Source organism: Salmo trutta, chromosome 19 (assembly GCF_901001165.1).
Source record: "Salmo trutta chromosome 19, fSalTru1.1, whole genome shotgun sequence".
Lineage (NCBI taxonomy): Eukaryota > Metazoa > Chordata > Actinopteri > Salmoniformes > Salmonidae > Salmo > Salmo trutta.
In genome coordinates this window covers 40,982,240-41,001,294 of record NC_042975.1, presented here as the reverse complement: position 1 = coordinate 41,001,294, position 19,055 = coordinate 40,982,240, and the positions used below count along the sequence as shown (strand labels likewise).

At 43.0% G+C, this 19,055-nt stretch overlaps 1 protein-coding gene across 3 annotated transcripts in view; it reads right to left on the bottom strand.

Annotated features, from left to right (window-relative positions):
- The window catches only part of LOC115154586 (roundabout homolog 1), a 214,634-nt gene that overhangs the window by 155,753 nt on the left and 39,826 nt on the right, over positions 1-19,055 (bottom strand). For 2 of the 3 annotated variants that reach the window (XM_029700968.1, XM_029700969.1), the window contains one exon: positions 13,406-13,492. In XM_029700968.1, coding sequence (XP_029556828.1) covers positions 13,406-13,492 — 87 coding nt within the window. Of the gene's footprint in view, positions 1-513; positions 1,175-13,405; positions 13,493-19,055 lie in introns of those variants that run through there. The other variant, XM_029700970.1, reaches the window with a different exon arrangement.

The window sequence follows — 19,055 nt, the reverse complement described above, 5'->3', positions numbered from 1 at the left end:
TATTTATATGTTTGTTTTAAACCTATCCTTTACCATTCGGAGTTAATGCCTAACCTCAAGAATTTTGAGTTAATGCCTACACTTCACCCGGGAACATACAGAGATGTAACCAAACACTTCAAAATGTGATGTTTGGAACAACTTCGAAATTAGATTTTTGAGAAACATCGATGAACTTCTAATTCTGATGTGAGACTATGAGAGCTTGTTATTTTACACAACTAAGGCAATAAGAGCACATCCTGGCTGTCAGTAGTCAGACCATGATTCAGACAAAGACCACTTCATGCCACACGGCTGGGCTTGGCACACAACGTCAAAGGATGAAACAGATATGAAAGGATGATAGTAAAGTTTTATGTAGCCTAAGTCGATACTTATCAACTCACCATGCCATGCCATCTTTAATTTCCACACACAAGCACACGCTCAAAAACGCTCACACTATTACAGGAATATTACTTTTCAAAGTCATAACCCAAGTCAGATAAGGTGAAATAGTGCAGTCTTTACCTGAACAAATGTGAATAAATCCGAGTAGAAAGTAAATTCCCACTGAACGCGCAGGCATCATTCCAAAGCAGCAGAGGACTGAAGCTAAGTTGTATTATCCACAAATGTTTGATATGGCCTATTCGATCTAAATAATAATATTTCTAAAAAATGTTCTGCTTCCTTCTTGAGTAAAATAGCATACCACGCCGTCTCCAACTCTCTTTTCTGTGGCTGTGCGCTGCGCTGGGGTAGCCTATGCTGAGAGCAAGTCTCCGAATAACTCCGTGCGGGACGATTGGTATTTCTGTACACTGTTACAAAGATAATACTTTACTGATAGCTCATACCAAACCTCCCGGTCACATTATTAGGGTTGCCCACGAGATCGTCCACATAACTGGGATCTTCTCGAATCCGAGTGAGCTTCGTAAATCCAAGACTAAACTCTGAGGTTTTAGCGGAATTCATCTGTGATCAAATATTATTTCCACTTTGTCATAGTTTTCTTTCGCATGAGTGATATGGCAGAGTCCAAAATCCAAACGTCCAACTTAAGTTCAGTCACTTTCCTGATTTAATTTGCCTGTTTCTCAAACCCGCCGGCGCTCACCCGACTTCGTGCACTTAGGGCTGAAGGGACGTTTGAAAAGGGCAGCGCTTAGTGAGTGCTGGATAGTGTGCGCCACTCTTCCCAGTCCACAATGGGGGTTTAGAGGCTATTTTAACACGGGAAACCTTAATTTAATGTATTTACCTACTACGTTAGAGTGTGCAAATGTTAATCTATGTGTGCAAATGTTAATCTAAAACCAATATTATTTTACTTAATATGATTGGCCAGCCAGAGCTACTTCGCGTCTTGCTTATTTAATTAATTACATTTAAATTCAGTGTCTTTTGAATAAATTTGAACTAATGTGTCTTACCAAATTGATTAAAATTATACTAAATTATATGAGCAGTCAAATTCGTCTACTTGCAGAACAAAAAAGTGATGGGGACATTTTTTATTTCTTCTTCAATTTTTCTCTACTCAAACAACAGCAGAATAAATGTTAAACAACAGCCAATGGTGTCTCCTGTGTGGGTTTTATAAAGTGAAAGGGATTGTTTGACAGACAGGGTGCTCCCTTTACATTCTATTCAATGAAAAGTCAAAGGGACGGCACGACGTCGTTCACCCGCTGGGAAACATAACTGTGTTTAAAACGACCGTGTGAACCAAGGTCTCACACCATATGTGTTTATATGTGACCTTTCAATCGCGCAAATGGCTCACTTGGGCACAAGATATTATCTTAATAAGCCAATTAAAATTCACTTTGGCAGAGATTAGCCAGGAGCAGTGTCGCACTTCTCTTAATCATGAATTAAGATCAACCCCAGGGACTCTCAGTCTCAGCATTCCAATGGCAATGCCAACATCAGACAGAATGACCATTTCATTTTCAAGTCCAGTGCATCAATTTGAATGCACTTAATTTATTTTTCAATATAAGAATACACAAACATCTGATTTTGTATGAATAAAAGCATATGAATTTCATATGAAACTTTTTAGCATAGTGAGAACATATTTAATCTGTTTTAAATACAACCAAATAAGAACATTTTACCATTGAATAAGTGTCAATAAAGATACATAACTCTCCTGAGGGCTTCATGGGTTTATTGTAGGAATGTAGTGGAATCTGCCTAACCCTGCTCTCTGGCTTGCTTCATGACCAGAGAGCAAGCACACCCTCTGCTGGCTGACTTGCATCATGTTAGGGATTATTCACAACAGGGTACTCTTCTCTTTCATGCTCTTTCTACAAAAAATTGTACAGAATTGACCTGCTTTGATGCTCTATCCGTCTTCCAACATGGTAACTCACATCACATGTTCTCGTGGCTGAGGGAAATTCCAGACAATTTTCATTTCCAGCCTACAATTGCTTAAAATATAAAAGCTGCTTTGGTTTTGCACTAAGCGATTGACTAAGGGGAAATGGATGTTGATGACCGACTGTTGGCATGTCCTGCAACATGTTAGACATTCCTTATTATTAAAATCTCCACCATGTTACACATTACCCTAACACATGAACCCAGAGCTGCAGAAAGTGTCAATTTCTCTGACTCTTTCTCTGTCCCTATATTTTCTCTCTCTCTCTCTCTCTCTCTCTCTCTCTCTCTCTCTCTCTCTCTCTCTCTCTCCTCTCTCTCTCTCTCTCTCTCTCTCTCTCTCTCTCTCTCTCTCTCTCTCTCCTCTCTCTCTCTCTCTCTCTCTCTCTCTCTCTCTCTCTCTCTCTCTCTCTCTCTCTCTCTCTCTCTCTCTCTCTCTCTCTCTCTCTCTCTCTCTCTCTCTCTCTCTCTCTCTCTCTCTCTCTCTCTCTCTCTCTCTCTCTCTCTCTCTCTCTCTCTCTCCTTCCCTGCCTCAAATCTCTTTATTGCTCTGAGTGTGCCCCTGCCGGCCCAGCTGTATGCTTGCAGATGAAACGAGACCAGTTCTGGAACCAGTACAGCACACAGCAGCATAGCAGTCCAGCCCAGCGCCACTGATAAACAAGCAGTAAAATTCCAACACAAGCTAACCATTAGCACATTGAGTTGTTCCACCCTTTCACACACATGCACACTTTTTTTTAACCAGGCAAGTCTTCCTGGCACTTCCTCACCATCTTAAATAAGCATGCCCCATTCAAGAAATGTAGAACCAGGAACAGATATAGCCCTTGGTTCTCTCCAGACCTGACTGCCCTTAACCAACACAAAAACATCCTGTGGCGTTCTGTATTAGCATCGAACAGCCCCCGTGAAATGCAACTTTTTAGGGAAGTTAGAAACCAATATACACAGGCAGTTAGAAAAGCCAAGGCTAGCTTTTTCAAGCAGAAATTTGCTTCCAGCAAAACAAACTCAAAAAAGTTCTGAGACATTGTAATGGAGAATAAGAGCACCTCCTCCCAGCTGCCCACTGCACTGAGGATAGGAAACTCTGTCACCACCGATAAATCCACTATAATTGAGAATTTCGATAAGCATTTTTCTACGGCTGGCCATGCTTTCCACCTGGCCACCCCTACCCCGGTCAACAGCACTGCACCCCCCACAGCAACTCGCCCAAGCCTTCCCCATTTCGCTTTCACCCAAATCCAGTCAGCTGATGTTCTGAAAGCGCTGCAAAATCTGGACCCCCACAAATCAGCCGGGCTAGACAATCTGGACACTTTCTTTCTAAAATTATCTGCCGAAATTGTTGCAACCCCTATTACTAGCCTGTTCAACCTCTCTTTTGTGTCGTCTGAGATACTCAAAGATTGGAAAGCAGCTGCGGTCATCCCCCTCTTCAAAGGGGGGGACACTCTTGACCCAAACTGCTACAAACTGCTATATCTATCCTACCCTGCCTTTCTAAGGTCTTCAAAAGCCAAGTTAACAAACAGATCGCCGACCATTTCGAATCCCACCGTACCTTCTCCGCTATGCAATCTGGTTTCAGAGCTAGTCATGGGTGCACCTCAGCCACGCTCAAGGTCCTAAACGATATCTTAACCGCCATCGATAAGAAACAGTACTGTGCAGCCGTATTCATTGACCTTGCCAAGGCTTTCGACTCTGTCAATCACCACATCGTCATCGGCAGACTCAACAGCCTTGGTTTCTCAAATGATTGCCTTGACTGGTTCACCAACTACTTCTCCGACAGAGTTCAGTGTGTCAAATCGGAGGGCATGTTGTCCGGGCCTCTGGCAGTCACTATGGGGGTGCCACAGGGTTCAATTCTTAGGCCGACTCTCTTCTCTGTATATATCAATGATGTCGCTCTTGCTGCTGGTGAGTCTCTAATCCACCTCTACGCAGACGACACCATTCTGTATACTTCTGGCCCTTCTTTGGACACTGTGTTAACAACCCTCTAGACGAGCTTCAATGCCATACAACTCTCCTTCCGTGGCCTCCAACTGTTCTTAAATACAAGTAAAACTAAATGCATGCTCTTCAACCGACCGCTGCCTGGACCTGCCCACCCGTCCAGCATCACTACTCTGGACGGTTCTGACTTAGAGTATTTGGACAACTACAAATACCTAGGTGTCTGGCTAGACTGTAAACTCTCCTTCCAGACTCACATAAAACATCTCCAATCCAAAGTTAAATCTAGAATTGGCTTCCTATTTCGCTACAAAGCATCCTTCACTCATGCTGCCAAACATACCCTCGTAAAACTGACCATCTTACCGAAGCTCGACTTTGGCGATGTCATTTACAAAATAGCCTCCAACACCCTACTCAACAAATTGGATGCAGTCTATCACAGTGCCATCCGTTTTGTCACCAAAGCCCCATATACTACCCACCACTGCAACCTGTACGCTCTCGTTGGCTGGCCCTTGCTTCATACTCGTCGCCAAACCCACTGGCTCCAGGTCATTTACAAGACCCTGCTGGGTAAAGTCCCGCCTTATCTCAGCTCGCTGGTCACCATAGCTGCACCCACCCATAGCACGCGTTCCTGCAGGTATATCTCACTTGTCACCCCCAAAGCCAATTCCTCCTTTGGCCGCCTCTCCTTCCAGTTCTCTGCTGCCCATGACTGGAACGAACTACAAAAATCTCTGAAACTGGAAACACTTATCTCCCTCACTAGCTTTAAGCACCAATTGTCAGAGCAGCTCACAGATCACTGCACCTGAACATAGCCCATCTATAAATAGCCAAAACAACTACCTCTTCCCCTACTGTATTTATTTATTTTGCTCCTTTGCACCTCAGTATTTCTACTTTGCACACTCATCTACTGTCAAATCTACCATTCCAGTGTTTTAATTGCTATATTGTATTTACTTCGCCACCATGGCCTATTTATTGCCTTTACCTCCCTTATCTCACCTCATTTGCTCACATTGTATATAGACACATTTTTCTACTGTTTTATTGACTGTATGTTTGTTTTACTCCATGTGTAACTCTGTGTTGTTATATGTGTCGAACTGCTTTGCTTTATCTTGGCCAGGTCGCAGTTGTAAATGAGAACTTGTTCTCAACTTGCCTACCTGGTTAAATAAAGGTGAAATAAAATAAATAAAAAATAAATAAAAGTCACTTAAGAACAAATTCTTATTTACAATGACGGCCTACAGGGGAACAATAACTGCCTTGTTCAGGGGCAGAACAACATATTTTTTTACCTTGTCAGCTCGGGGATTCAATCCAGCAACCTTTTGGTTACTGGTCAAATGCTCTTACCACTAGGCTACATTATGCCGACTCTTTCCCTATTTTCTGTCCTATAACCTCAATGTGACAACTGCTTAGTCTTGTAGAAGATGAATGACAAAACAAGAACATGTGATCTACTTTCTCGCTCTTCCATCCTCCCGCTTTCACTACCCCACCCTCTACCTCCCCCATTCCCCCCATCCACTATCACTCTGGATACTCTTCTCCTTGTACCCCTCCATCTCTCTCTGGGGTAAAGGAAGGATGAGGTCATTATTTAAAGGGGGTAAGGTAGTGTAGATCAGTTTTGGACAGGTGGGAATCAATCAAAACTTCAGGGTCAAAGGCTGAGGAAGTCCAAGAAGACAAACAACCACTTAAGCCTGGACACATACTTCCCATTGAATTATCCCTCTGTAACCAGTCCCCTCCTGAGACAAATAGTGTTGAAAACTGTTCTCCTCTCAAAACACGAAAGGATCAGTGTCAATACATCCAATGACATTCTGTGAGTTTGTCTTCAAATCCCCTTCCAGAGCAGAGGATAAAATGTGCTAACTAACCTCAGAGGTTGTGGTGTCGAGAAGAGGAGAAGAGGCCTCCCTCCGACCACATCACAGTGTAGAAGAGTCAGAAGGTTGCCTACACAAACACCCAGATTCTCCCAGGGAGAGCAGAGACTATAGTGCCAGGCCAGCTGCCTAAACAAAAGCTGCAGAGCGTGGCTAATGTGATAAATATGAAGTAGAGGTCGACTAGGACAGCTGACCGCACATGCGTGTGGCCAACATAACAGCAGGTGCAGCACACATTGCAGAGTGCAGAGTTTATGATTTCTACGGTACATTTCACAGGTCCGCCTGACCATCCAATGCCTCTCCAAGACTAATGTAACCACAGCAACAGATAGTACAAGTGGACACAAAGAGAAACACAAATATTATATTGGTTGTCATAGAGAAAGGAGAAATAAGCCAGAGGGATCAGACAATGGCAAATATTGAAAATGATTGTTTTGCTACTCAAAGCTCCAGCTTTAAATTGGTTCCGAGCCAGACCAAAGAAGACTGAACCCAAACACTAACTAAAACTGTCACTGATATTCATGAAGGAATAAATCATATTAAGTGCTATCTCCATAGATACGAATAGCAACAAACACTGCATAATTAGTACTTTGTAGTTAGTGTATAATTGCATAATGGCATAGTTAGTTCTGTATAATTAATTAGTCATAAGTGATTGATGTTTTGTTTCTCTTTCATATGAAAATATCTTTGGGGTCACCTTCGTCGTGAAGAGTAGCTTCTACAGAACTGATTTCTTTGTGTTTTCACACAGAAGAACCACGCTTCTGTCCATCCCACTCCATCTTTCCAACAGCTTGTTCTTTGTGTAGCTACCAGTCTAACATACAGTACACCTGCAGGTGCTGCTAAACATATGCCTGACTAGCTATGTGTTCCTGACAAGGACATCTGGAATCCCCCCTATACAAGGCATGTATTGCTGTCAGGCAGCTTTCAGTAAATAAGAAGCACAACCACAAAAAATCTAGGACAGTGTCTTTCCCTATAAGCTCATTATAATCACAAGAACTCCATAGAAATTAGCTCCTCAATCACTGAGGACATTAAGGGCATTTGGGAGTCAATTAAGCTTATGTAGTTATGTGTTTCATGGGGTTGATGGATGGTATTGTATACATTACAACAATATTTCAGTATTATACAGTACAATTTTACATTGGTATTCCTCATGATTATGCACATTTTACATTGGTATTCCTCATGATTATGCATAATCACTGATGGCTGTTATAAGTGGTCTTTGTTAATGTTGGTGGTGTTAACCAGTCAATTTAGATTCCAGTTTGTCTAAACTCCATTCCTGGGTGTCTGGCACTAACACTATCTTCCCTTTCTCTCTTTCATATTTCTCATCTTCAAACATTTTCTATTTCACCTCCCCCTCTTCCCTTTTTCCCCATTATCTGTAACAACCCATCCACCAACTCTCCCATTTTCCACCACTCTCTGCCTCTCTCTCTCCATTCGTCAGCCCCACTCAGCGCAGAGCGCAGCACTCTAGTCACTCAGGGTCATTCACACAATGAGAATGTGAAATATGACAGACGGCCTTCATATTCTCTATCTTACAGCACGTCTGGAACTGCTGATGCACAAACTATACTGCTCTTCTCTTTCTTTCCTCTCTCTGTGTTTCTCTTCTCTGCAAATTGACAAACTGAATGCCCCTGTGATGTTCCTCTCAATCGTGATGCCTGTTGGCTAAACACATGGAACCCATGTGTTAGATGTGTTTGATATTATTCCACTCATTCCGCTCCAGCCACACCACGAGCTTGTCCTCCACAATTAAGGTCTGTCTAGAAAGGCCGTGTGCTATAACAAGCTGCTTCCACGGCACATCCTCAGCTGTAGGGTTACAACACATCATGCGCATCAACAGTCTCTGGTACCTCAAAGGCACTACATCAAGGTCTTTACAGTTTATCAGTGGAATGAGGGGTTTGTGATCCCTCTGCAGTGTGAATGCATCTAGGCCATTCAGATATCTGGTAAACTTGTCACATGCTCAGACTGTGCTTTCTCAGCATCTGTGAGAGTCCTGGAGCACTAAGCTACTGGCTTTTACTGTCCATCATGTTTCTGTAGTAGGACCCCGCCAAACCCAGAGCTACCTGCGTCTGCACGGACTATGGTAGGCTTTGTCATATCATAGAATGCCGGTGCAGGTGACTCTGTGACGATTTGCTTTACGTTCCTAAAGGCCTCCTCCTGCACTGCACTCCGTGTCCATGAAGCATCACTCTTGAGCAGGTTGTTGATTGGTTTGGTGACATCAGCTAGACCCAGTAGGTATCTGCCTAGGTAGTGAATCATACCCAGTATACTCCTCAGATCAGTCACATTGCTTGGCAGTTCCAGCTGGGTGATGGCCTGGATCTTTTTTTTTAAATTATTATTATTTTACCCCTTTTTTTCTCCCCAATTTCATGGTATCCAATTGGTAGTAGTTACAGTCTTGTCTCATCGCTGCAACTCCCGTACGGACTCGGGAGAGGCGAAAGTCGAGAGCCATGCATCCTCCGAAACACAACCCAACCAAGCCGCACTGCTTCTTGACACAATGCACATCCAACCCAGAAGCCAGCCGCACCAATGTGTCAGAGGAAACACCGTACACCTGGCGACCTGGTCAGCGTGCACTGCGCCCGGCGCACCACAGGAGTCACTAGTGCGCGATGAGACAAGGATATCCCTGCCGGCCAAACCCTCCCTAACCCGGACGACGCTGGGCCAATTTTGCGCCGCCCCATGGGCCTCCCGGTCACGGCCGGCTGCGACAGAGCCTGGGCTCAAACCCAGAATCTCTGGTGGCACAGAGCCACTGCGCCACCCGGGAGGCCCTGCTAGCCTGGATCTTGGCCAGCTTCCTACAGTTGCAACATTTTGCATTCCTAGCAGCAAATCATTCCTCTGTAGCATTTGCCTTACCACATCTGAAGCATTTGCATCCTGTCATTCAAATTGTGTAATTTTGCTTTGGCCCATTTGCTTTGTCCATGCCCGTTTTTGTGTCTCTATTTGTTATTGTGCGTTTGTGTGTTTGTATGCTACTTCACTGAGCTGTGCACCGTTAGCATTAGTCCCTTGTTCGCTAATATGCCCTTTTACTTGCTCTGACTGCCTCACAAGTTCTACTGATTTGTCGATTGTCAACTCAGGCAATAGCTGAAGCTTCTCTGACAACTCATTATCTAATATACCTATGACCAACCTGCCCCGGATATTTTAGTTCTTGGCAGTATCGAAAGCGCATGTATCAGCTAGGTTTACACAAGCTTTTTGGCGCGCTAATGAAAGCGGGAACTTTCATGAATAATGTTCACTTTGGGCACAAAATTATTGTCCAGATTACCCATAATGGTCTAATAATCATTCTGATTCTCCTCCATGGAAAACATGACTCAATCAATGAAATTATTTTATCAAGCCCTTTTTACATCAGCCGATGTCACAAAGTGCTATACAGAAACCCAGCCTAAAACCCCAAACAGCAAGCAATGCAGATGTAAAAGCACAGTGGCTAGGAAAAACTCCCTAGAAAGGCAGGAACCTAGGAAGAAACCTAGAGAGGAACCAGGCTCTGAGGGTTGGCCAGTCCACTTCTGGCTATGCCAGGTGAAGATTATAACAGTACATGGCCAAGATGTTCAAACGTTCATAGATAGTAATAATCACAGTGGTTGTAGAGGGTGCAACAGGTCAGCACCTCAGGTGTAAATGTCAGTTGGCTTTTCATAGCCGATCATTCAGAGTTAGAGACAGCAGGTGTGGTAGAGAGAGAGAGAGAGTCGAAAACAGGAGTCATCAGGCCAGGTAGTCCTGAGGCATGGTCCTAGGGCTCAGGTCCTCCGAGAGAAGAGAGAAAGAGGGAGAAAGAGAGAGAAAGAGAGAGAGAGAGCGAGAGAGCGAGAGAGCAGGTCTTCCTTCCCCAGCTAATAGAGCAGAGTACAAACCTGTACCTCTCCATCCTCTTTGTTTAGCTTAGTTGATATCCTGTAACAATTAAATTATTGGCTCCATTCTGGGCAGTGTTCTGGGTGACTGAAGTCAAAGTTTTCTGGAGGTGGAAACTTAGCCATTGTTGCTGATCTTCTCACACTATGTAATGTTATGCTTTATATGAAGAATCCAGAGTATAACCTTGGTTGAATATAACCTTGGTTGACTTGAATGAAACAGTAAGCATAGCTAGGTAGCTAGCGACATAACACCGGAGACTGTTTTCACTGGACTTGTTACTTGACGGGTGCACACGGACCGACTCGTCCAATCACCTTTTATGGCGACATGAGTACACTTGCGCCCCGCACTATAATAAAATAGTTCCAATACAACACTGTCGACATGGTAGGCAAGGAGGCACAAATGTATAGGGTGTTGTTGGGTTCATCTTTCTTCCATGGTCCTCCATGTAACACCTACCAGCCTTGAAAGAGGAGCGCCATATTTTGCCATTTTGTTTGTTCAATGTAGCCCATCGAATATGTATAATATAGTCAATAACAGATCTGAATTATGTGTTTTTCAGATAATACTGTTGTCAAGATAGCAGCCTGGCTGTGCCTGATCACATCTGAATTCCTTTCACTGGATAGTTGTGTTAAAATGGTGAACAAGGGAGTGAAATATGGTCATGACCCTTACATTCAAGCTGTGATCTTTAGCAAATTCCAATCTGTTCTGTGCAGCCTGAAAGTGCAGTTTGTCACTCTCCTAGGCCACAGGAGAGAAGGCTCTGGGAATGGAATGGAGAGAAACTCAATCAATTTGCTTATTTGCTCTATGACGGTACCTCCCTTGAGAGTGAACCTTTACAATAATATACCAAGGGAAACAGAGAAGAGATTGAATTATGTTGCCTTTGGAAGGAGCATTCGAGGTTCCGTGGCCGCCGCTGAACTGGCGTCCAGTGAATTTATAGTCCCGACCAGTTGAAGGGAACAGAATCTGCTACCTGGGACTGTTTGGTCCCAGTCATGACGCTCAATTTCCATAATTCTTGGAGTTAAATATTAGAACACATTAGCTTCATTTCCAAATGGCCAGTGGTTCCTTTCGCCTAGTTTCCACAGATTTACGGAAAATACAGTTGCCTGTAATAATCAAAATCCTAGTTGCACAGGAGTTTGGTTTGTGCTGACTCTTGACAATTTTGAACATTTGGGCCATGAACGAGCATTTTAACATGCTCCATCATGATTTGGGTCATGGTTTACCATGCAGTTTTATGATAATAATGGTGTCTCATGATACCCCCTGTTTATTTCACCTACTAATTTTCTTTCTGTAAGGTGATGAACTGGAAACAAATGTGGCTGAGTTAAAGCAGTTCTGCATGGAAGAGTGGGCCAAATTTCCTCCACAGCGACATGAGAGACTGATCAACAACTACAGGAAGCGTTTGGTTGCAGTCATTGCAGCTAAAGGTGGTACAACCAGTAATTGAGTGGAAGGGAGCAATTACTTTTTTACACAGGAGCATTGGGTGTTGCATAATGTTGTTTATTAAATAAATTAAATAAGTATGTCATTGTTGTGTTATTTGTTCACTCAGGTTCCCTTTGTCTAATATTAGATTTTGGTTGAAAATCTCATAAAATTCGGTATCAAAAATTTGAGAAAATTATAAAGGGGGCAAACAGTTTTTCACAGCACTGCATACATAAACTCAAGAAAAGAAACTTCCTCTCACTGTGAACTGCGTTTATTTTCAGCAAACTTAACATGTGTAAATATGTGTATGAACATAACATTCAACAACTGAGACATAAACTGAACAAGTTCCACAGACATGTGACTAACTGAAATGGAATAATGTGTCCCTGAACAAAGGGGGGTCAAAATCAAAAGTAACAGCCAGTATCTGGTGTGGCCACCAGCTGCATTAAGAACTGCAGTGCATCTCCTCCTCATGGACTGCACCAGATTTGCCAGTTCCTGCTGTGAGATGTTAACGCACTCTTCCACCAAGTCACCTGCAAGTTCCCAGACATTTCTGGGGGGAATGGCCCTAGCCCTCACCCTCCAATCCAACAGGTCCCAGACATGCTCAATGGGATTGAGATCCGGGCTCTTCGCTGGCCATGGTACAGGCCTTGGTGTAACACTCATTCCTTCAACAATAAATGAGAATCCGACCATCACCCCTGGTGAGACAAAACCGCGACTCGTCAGTGAAGAGCACTTTTTGCCAGTCCTGTCTGGTCCAGCGACGGTGGGTTTGTGTCCATAGGCGACGTTGTTGCCGGTGAGAACCTGCCTTACAACAGGCCTACAAGCCCTCAGTCCAGCTTCTCTCAGCCTATTGTGGACATTTTGAGCACTGATGGAGGGATTGTGCGTTCCTGGTGTAACTCGGGCAGTTGTTGCCATCCTGTACCTGTCCTGCAGGTATGATGTTCAGATGTACCGATCCTGTGCAGGTGGTGTTACACGTGGTCTGCCACTGTAAGGACGATCAGCTGTCCGTCTTGTCTCCCTGTAGCGCTGTCTTAGGCATCTTACAGTACGGACATTGCAATTTATTGCCCTGGCCACATCTGCAGTCCTCATGCCTCCTTGCAGCATGCCTAAGGCACGTTCACGCAGATGAGCAGGGACCCTGGGTATCTTTCTTTTGGTGTTTTCAAAGTCAGTAGAAAGGCCTCTTTAGTGTCCTAAGTTTTCATAACTGTGACCTTAATTGTCTACCGTCTGTAAGCTGTTAGTGTCTTAACGACCGTTCCACAGGTGCATGTTCATTAATTGTTTGTGGTTCATTGAACAAGCATGGGAAACAGTGTTTAAACCCTTTACAATGAAGATCTGTGAAGTTATTCGGATTTTCATGAATTATCTTTGAAAGACAGGGTCCTGAAAAAGGGACGTATCTTTTTTTGCTGAGTTTATATAGTCTATTTATCCAGACTAGAGTTGCTAAAATAATATACTGACTCTGTTGATCTACATTACATTCCTGACCTGAATGTAAAGTATGTGCTTTCAAATATTGCAAATTTGGCTACATAACACATACATTGCAATTTTTAAGAGTCAACAATAACATTCAAGGCTGAAATGGAATTCTTATAGAAAGAGAGATACAGAGAGAGAGAGAGAGATCCTTGCAGTACCTGTATAGCCTAGAGAGTTGTCATCTTCATGTTCAGACGAGGGTGTGGGGGTGGCATCTTCATTGGCCCTATCCCGTGTGTCTGTATCTGCAGAGAAAAACACAAAGGATTGATTAGACCATAAGAAACCACCTCCCTCTCTCACAATCTAACACTTTGACCTGTTACTATTAGGTAAAAGAAAATCTGTTGGTCTGCCCCTGAGTTAGGCAGTTAACACACTATTCCCTGGGCACCGAAGACGTGGATGTCGATTAAGGCAGCCCCCTTGCACCTCTCTGATTCAGAGGGGTTGGGTTAAATGAAGAAGACACATTTCAGTTGAAGGCATTCAGTTGTACAACTGACTAGGTATCCACCTTTCCCTTATTGACACAGCAGAGATCATTCCTCAGATTGTGCCCATGCTGCCCTCGGTCATTCGCTTAAAACTGAGGAAGAAAATAAACCCGAAAAAGACTAACAGGGTCTGTGACTGAGCCCGAAGCCCATAGAAAAATAGAAAACGGAGATAGAAAGAAGGGAAGAGAAAGTGAAGTGAAAACAGTGTGTAAAACATAAGCCTTTCCATCAGACATCTCAGTCCAATCTCCCACCACTGGGAAAACACACAGCTGTTGACCTTTCATAATGTCACAATGTTTGAGGACGTCTTGCTGTGAGAAAGATATCATCACCTGCAACTTGATAGCCTGTCTATTAGGTACACCCATCAAGTAACGGGTCGGACCCACCTTTGCCTCCAAAACAGACGGAATTCTTCAGGGCATTCTACAAGATGTCAGAAAAGTTCCATGCTGACGCAATGACGCAATGTTGGTCCATGCTGACGCAATGGCATCACGCAGTTGCTGCAGATTAGACGGCGGTACATTCATATTGCGAACAGCCTGTTCCATCTCATCCCAAAGACGCTCTATTGGGTAGAGGTCTGGGGAATGACCAGGCCACTCAAGTAAAGTGAATTCACTCCAAGCAATGTTTTTCCAATCCTCAATTGTTGCTGATCGCATGCCCACAGGCTTCTTGTTTTTAGCTGATAGGAGTGGAACACGGTGTGGTCTCCTGCTGCAATAGCCCGTCCATGACAAGGACCAACAAGTTGTGCATTCCAAGATGCTGTTCTGCACACCACTGTTGTACTGCACCGTTTGTGGCCCACCTGTTAGCTTGCACGATTCTTGCCATTCTCCTTCAATCTCTCTCATTAACGCGCTGTTTTCGCCCACAGGACTGCCGCTGACTGGATGTTTTTACTGTTGCGCGTGAAAAGCCCGGCACACCTGGCACCGACAATCATACCATGCTCAAAGTCGCTTAGGTCACTCCTTTTGCCCATTCTAATGTTCAATCGAACAGTAACTGAATGCCTCAATGCCTGTCTGCCTGCTTTATATAGCAAGCCACTGCCACGTGACTCAATAAACTGGTGAGTGTATACAGCAGTAATGTCATCATAATGGTGTTTCAACAGAACAGCCGTACCTGACAGCATCCAGTTCAATCCAATCCTCAAAACTCTATTTTCATTCAAATCAAGTCAAATTGTATTCGTCACGTACACAGTTTACAGCAGGTATAAAAGGTGCAGAGAAATGCTTGTGTGCTAGCTCCCTCAACGTTAAAGTACAATAATCAATAATAAGAAGTCAAATAGAAAACATATTTAAAAGCAGCAGTAATAGAAGAGGGACTACTAATAGCCTGATATGTACACAATAGGATTTACAGTATAGAGTATGCATGTTCTCTGTCAAGTAGGATTGTATTTACAAATATAAAGTGTTAGAGTGTCAATATATATTACAATCAAATCAATTGTATTTGTCACATGCACCGAATACAATGTCATCTTGGTAAGCAACTACAGTGTCTATTTGGCCTTATGTTTTAGGTTATTTGTCCTGCTGAAAGGGGAATTTGTCTCCCAGTGTCTGTTGGAAAGCACACTGAACCAGGTCTTCCTCTAGGATTTTGCCTGTGCTTAGCTCTATTCTGTTTCTTTTTATATACAAAAAACTCCCTTGCCGATGACAAGCATACCCATAACATGATGCAGCCACCACCATGCTTGAAAATATGAAGAGTGGTACTCTACAAAGCTTTGTATTCAGTACATAAAGCAAATTCTTTTGCCATATTTAGTGCAGTTTTACTTTAGTGCCTTATTGCTAACATGATGCAATAATATTTTGGAATATTTTTTATTCTGTACAGACTTCCTTCTATTCACTCTGTCATTTAGGTTAGTATTGTGGAGTAACTACAATGTTGTTGATCCATCCTCAGTTTTCTCCTATCACAGCCATTAAACTCTGTAACTGTTTTAAAGTCACCATTGGCCTCATGGTGAAATCCTTGAGCGGTTTCCTTCCTCTCCGGCAACTGAGTTAGGAAGAACGCCTGTATCTTTGTAGTGACTGGGTGTATTGATACACCATCCAAAGTGTAATTAATGACTTCACCATTCTCAAAGAGATATTCAATATCCTATTTCTTTACCCATCTAGCAAAAGGTTCCCTTCTTTGCGAGGCATTGGAAAACCCAGATTTTTGTGTTTGAATCCGTGTTTGAAATTCACTGCTCGACTGAGGGACCTTACATAAAATTGTATGTGTGTGGTACAGAGATGAGGTAGTCATTCAAAAATCATGTTAAACACTTTTTTTGCACACAAAGTGAGTCCATGCAACGTATTATCTGACTTGCGATAACAAAGGGGTTGAATACTTATTCACTCAAGACATATTATATGTTTTATTTGTTTTGTTTCTTAAAACATAATTTTACTTTATTGCATGTAGGCCAGTGACACAAAATCTAAATGTAATACTTTCTTTATTCAGGCTGTAAAACTACTAAATGTAGAAAAAGTCAAGGGGTGTGAATACTTTCTAAATGCTGTGTGTGTGTGTGTGTGTGTGTGTGTGTGTGTGTGTGTGTGTGTGTGTGTGTGTGTGTGTGTGTGTGTGTGTGTGTGTGTGTGTGTGTGTGTGTGTGTGAGAGAGAGAGAGAGAAAGAGAGAGTGTGAGTCTGTGTGCGTGTGCTTGTGTGTGCGTGTTTATGGGTGGTTGTGTGTGTGTGCTTGTGTGTAACGGCTGGATGCGTGGAGAGTCAGTTCAAAAAGTCTTCAGGTGCAGCTAGTCTCTAGGTTGCAAATAGTCTCTAAGGTGCAGGTCTGCTCAGGGAGACAGCTAAGGTTAGCTCTTCAGCAGACTGATGGCCTGGTTGCAGAAGCTGTCTCAAACCTGACGCGCCGACACCGCTTGCCAGATGGTTACAGAGCGTTGTTATTGGATTCCCTCATGTTTTCTCCTCTGATTGGACTTCGAGGTGGTGTGTAATTCTGAGGAATACTGACCTGACTCTGTGGCTGAATTAGAGGGTACTGAAGGAATATGTTGGCCCATGATTTCCTAGAACAGGATCCAAGTTCCTCTATTTCTCCTTGCTGTTTATATTGGGTCTTTTACGTCATACTGTCACAAAGGACAAATTGACGGATTTCTCAGCAATGTAACCAGTGAGTGGCATGGAAATAATCTGACCAAACGGATCAAACTGGTGCAGATTGAGTGCATGACGTATGGCTAGCCCGACACAACCTCTCATAATGTGGACAATATCCTCCACAACATTCAATTAGGCCTACACGTTCTCATGAGCTGTTTTTATTGGGCAAGATCCTCTGAAGGTTTGCAGGAAATCCATGACATAGAAATGTCTGAGAGCACCAATAGCTGACAAGGATGAAGACCTCAATGAAAGTCAGTCTTCCACACTGTACCATTAGTCTTTATCAAATCAAAGCTTCATTTATAGAGCACATTTCCGACATGGAATGCAACACAATGTGCTTCACATGAAAAAAGAATTAAAACAATGAAAATAAACATTTCTATATTTACTACACAACATAAGATGAAAAACTAAAGAATGACACAAACTGAACAACTAAAAAGCACCCTGAGGAAAAGCAAAGCTAAAAATATGTTTTAAGATATTTTAAATATGTCCACAGTTTCGGCCCCCCTCAGGTTCTCTGGCAGGCTATTCCAGAGGCTGGGAGCATAATAACTAAAGGCTGCCTCTCCATGCCTCTTGGTCCTAGGCTTTGGGATTGTTAAAAGGCCAGTGCTAGAGGACCTGAGGGACCTACTGGATACACAACTTAAAAGCATATCTGATATGTATTGGGCTGCACAATCGTGTATTAATAGAAGAATATAAAACAAATATTCTAAAACGCACAGGCAGTCAGTGCAAAGACCTTAAAACTGGTGTAATGTGTGCTCTCTGTCTGGTCTTGGTCAGTAGCCGTGCTGCAGCATTCTGTATGTTTTGCAGTTGACCAATGGCTTTCTTGGATAGACCAGACAGGAGAGCATTACAGCAGTCAAGCCTGCTTGTATTAAAAGCATGGATGAGTCTCTCTGTATCAGCCTGAGAGCGAAATGGCTACAACTTGGCAATGTTCCTATGGTGGTAAAAAGCTATTTTGGTCACATTCCTAATGTGTGATTCGAAATCGAGTTCAGAATCTAAAATAACACCTAGGTTTTTTACCTGGTGTTTTATCTTTATTGCCCATGACTTAAAATTTATGGCCAGATTCTCTCTCTGTGCTTTGACTCCAGCAGTAAGTTCTGTGTTCTTGTCTTAGCTCAAGGAAATTGAGCCACCCATATGGACAGAGTTACCCTTCAATACTTTTATTTGAACATTATTTGTCCAGATAAGTGGATTGAGGACACATTTGTATTAGATCAAGTCGTTTTTACATTTACATTTTAGCAGACGCTCTTATCCAGAGCAACTTACAGTAGTGAATGCATACATTTTATACTTTTTTTTTTCGTACTGGTCCCCTGTGGGAATCGAACCCACAACCCTGGCGTTGCAAACACCATGCTCTACCAACTGAGCCACACAGAACCACATTTTAAAGGATGACTGCTATGTTTTTCATTTTAAAGGATGACTGATCCCATCTGGCTGTGAATGTAGTTGGCACCTTACCTTCCCCTAGACCAGCACCAAGACAGTAATCAGCACCAAGCATTACTCCTCTGATAGAAGACAATGGAGATGTTTCTGTTATATGGTGAAGATAGAGCTGACACCAATCCTTTTCACCTGCTTCCTGATTTGGAGTTCATCTCTGACACACCTGAATCCCATCAGAATGTCAGCACAGATCTGCCAGAGTGGTATCAATCAATAACTGTTATCACTTAGTGTAGTATTAGCGAAATCAGGACCTCACGACTGAGAGTTCACTCTTATATCCATCTATTGCTTATCTGAGTTCTTACAGTAGTGTTATCCTTGACTCGTTATCCGAGCGCTCTGCCCAGATCTCAAGCCCAATACTTAAAGGGATGACATGGGCTGAGGTTTTTCCAACAGAAGTGCGTGCCTAGTTTTGCAAATATACTGTAACTGAATAATTGAAGTAATTGCCACCATCTCTCTTTATCAGCCCTGAAAGCCAAGGTGTGACTATATCTGTTCGTTCCAAGCTAAGCCTATGTCCCAGCAGTGCAGGAAAGGATCTCTGTCAGGTCCAGTTTCTCATACTAACCTCCCCATCAACACTAGAAAAGCCAAGACAAAAGGAATGCAGAAAAATGGAGAGGAAAGTGGGGA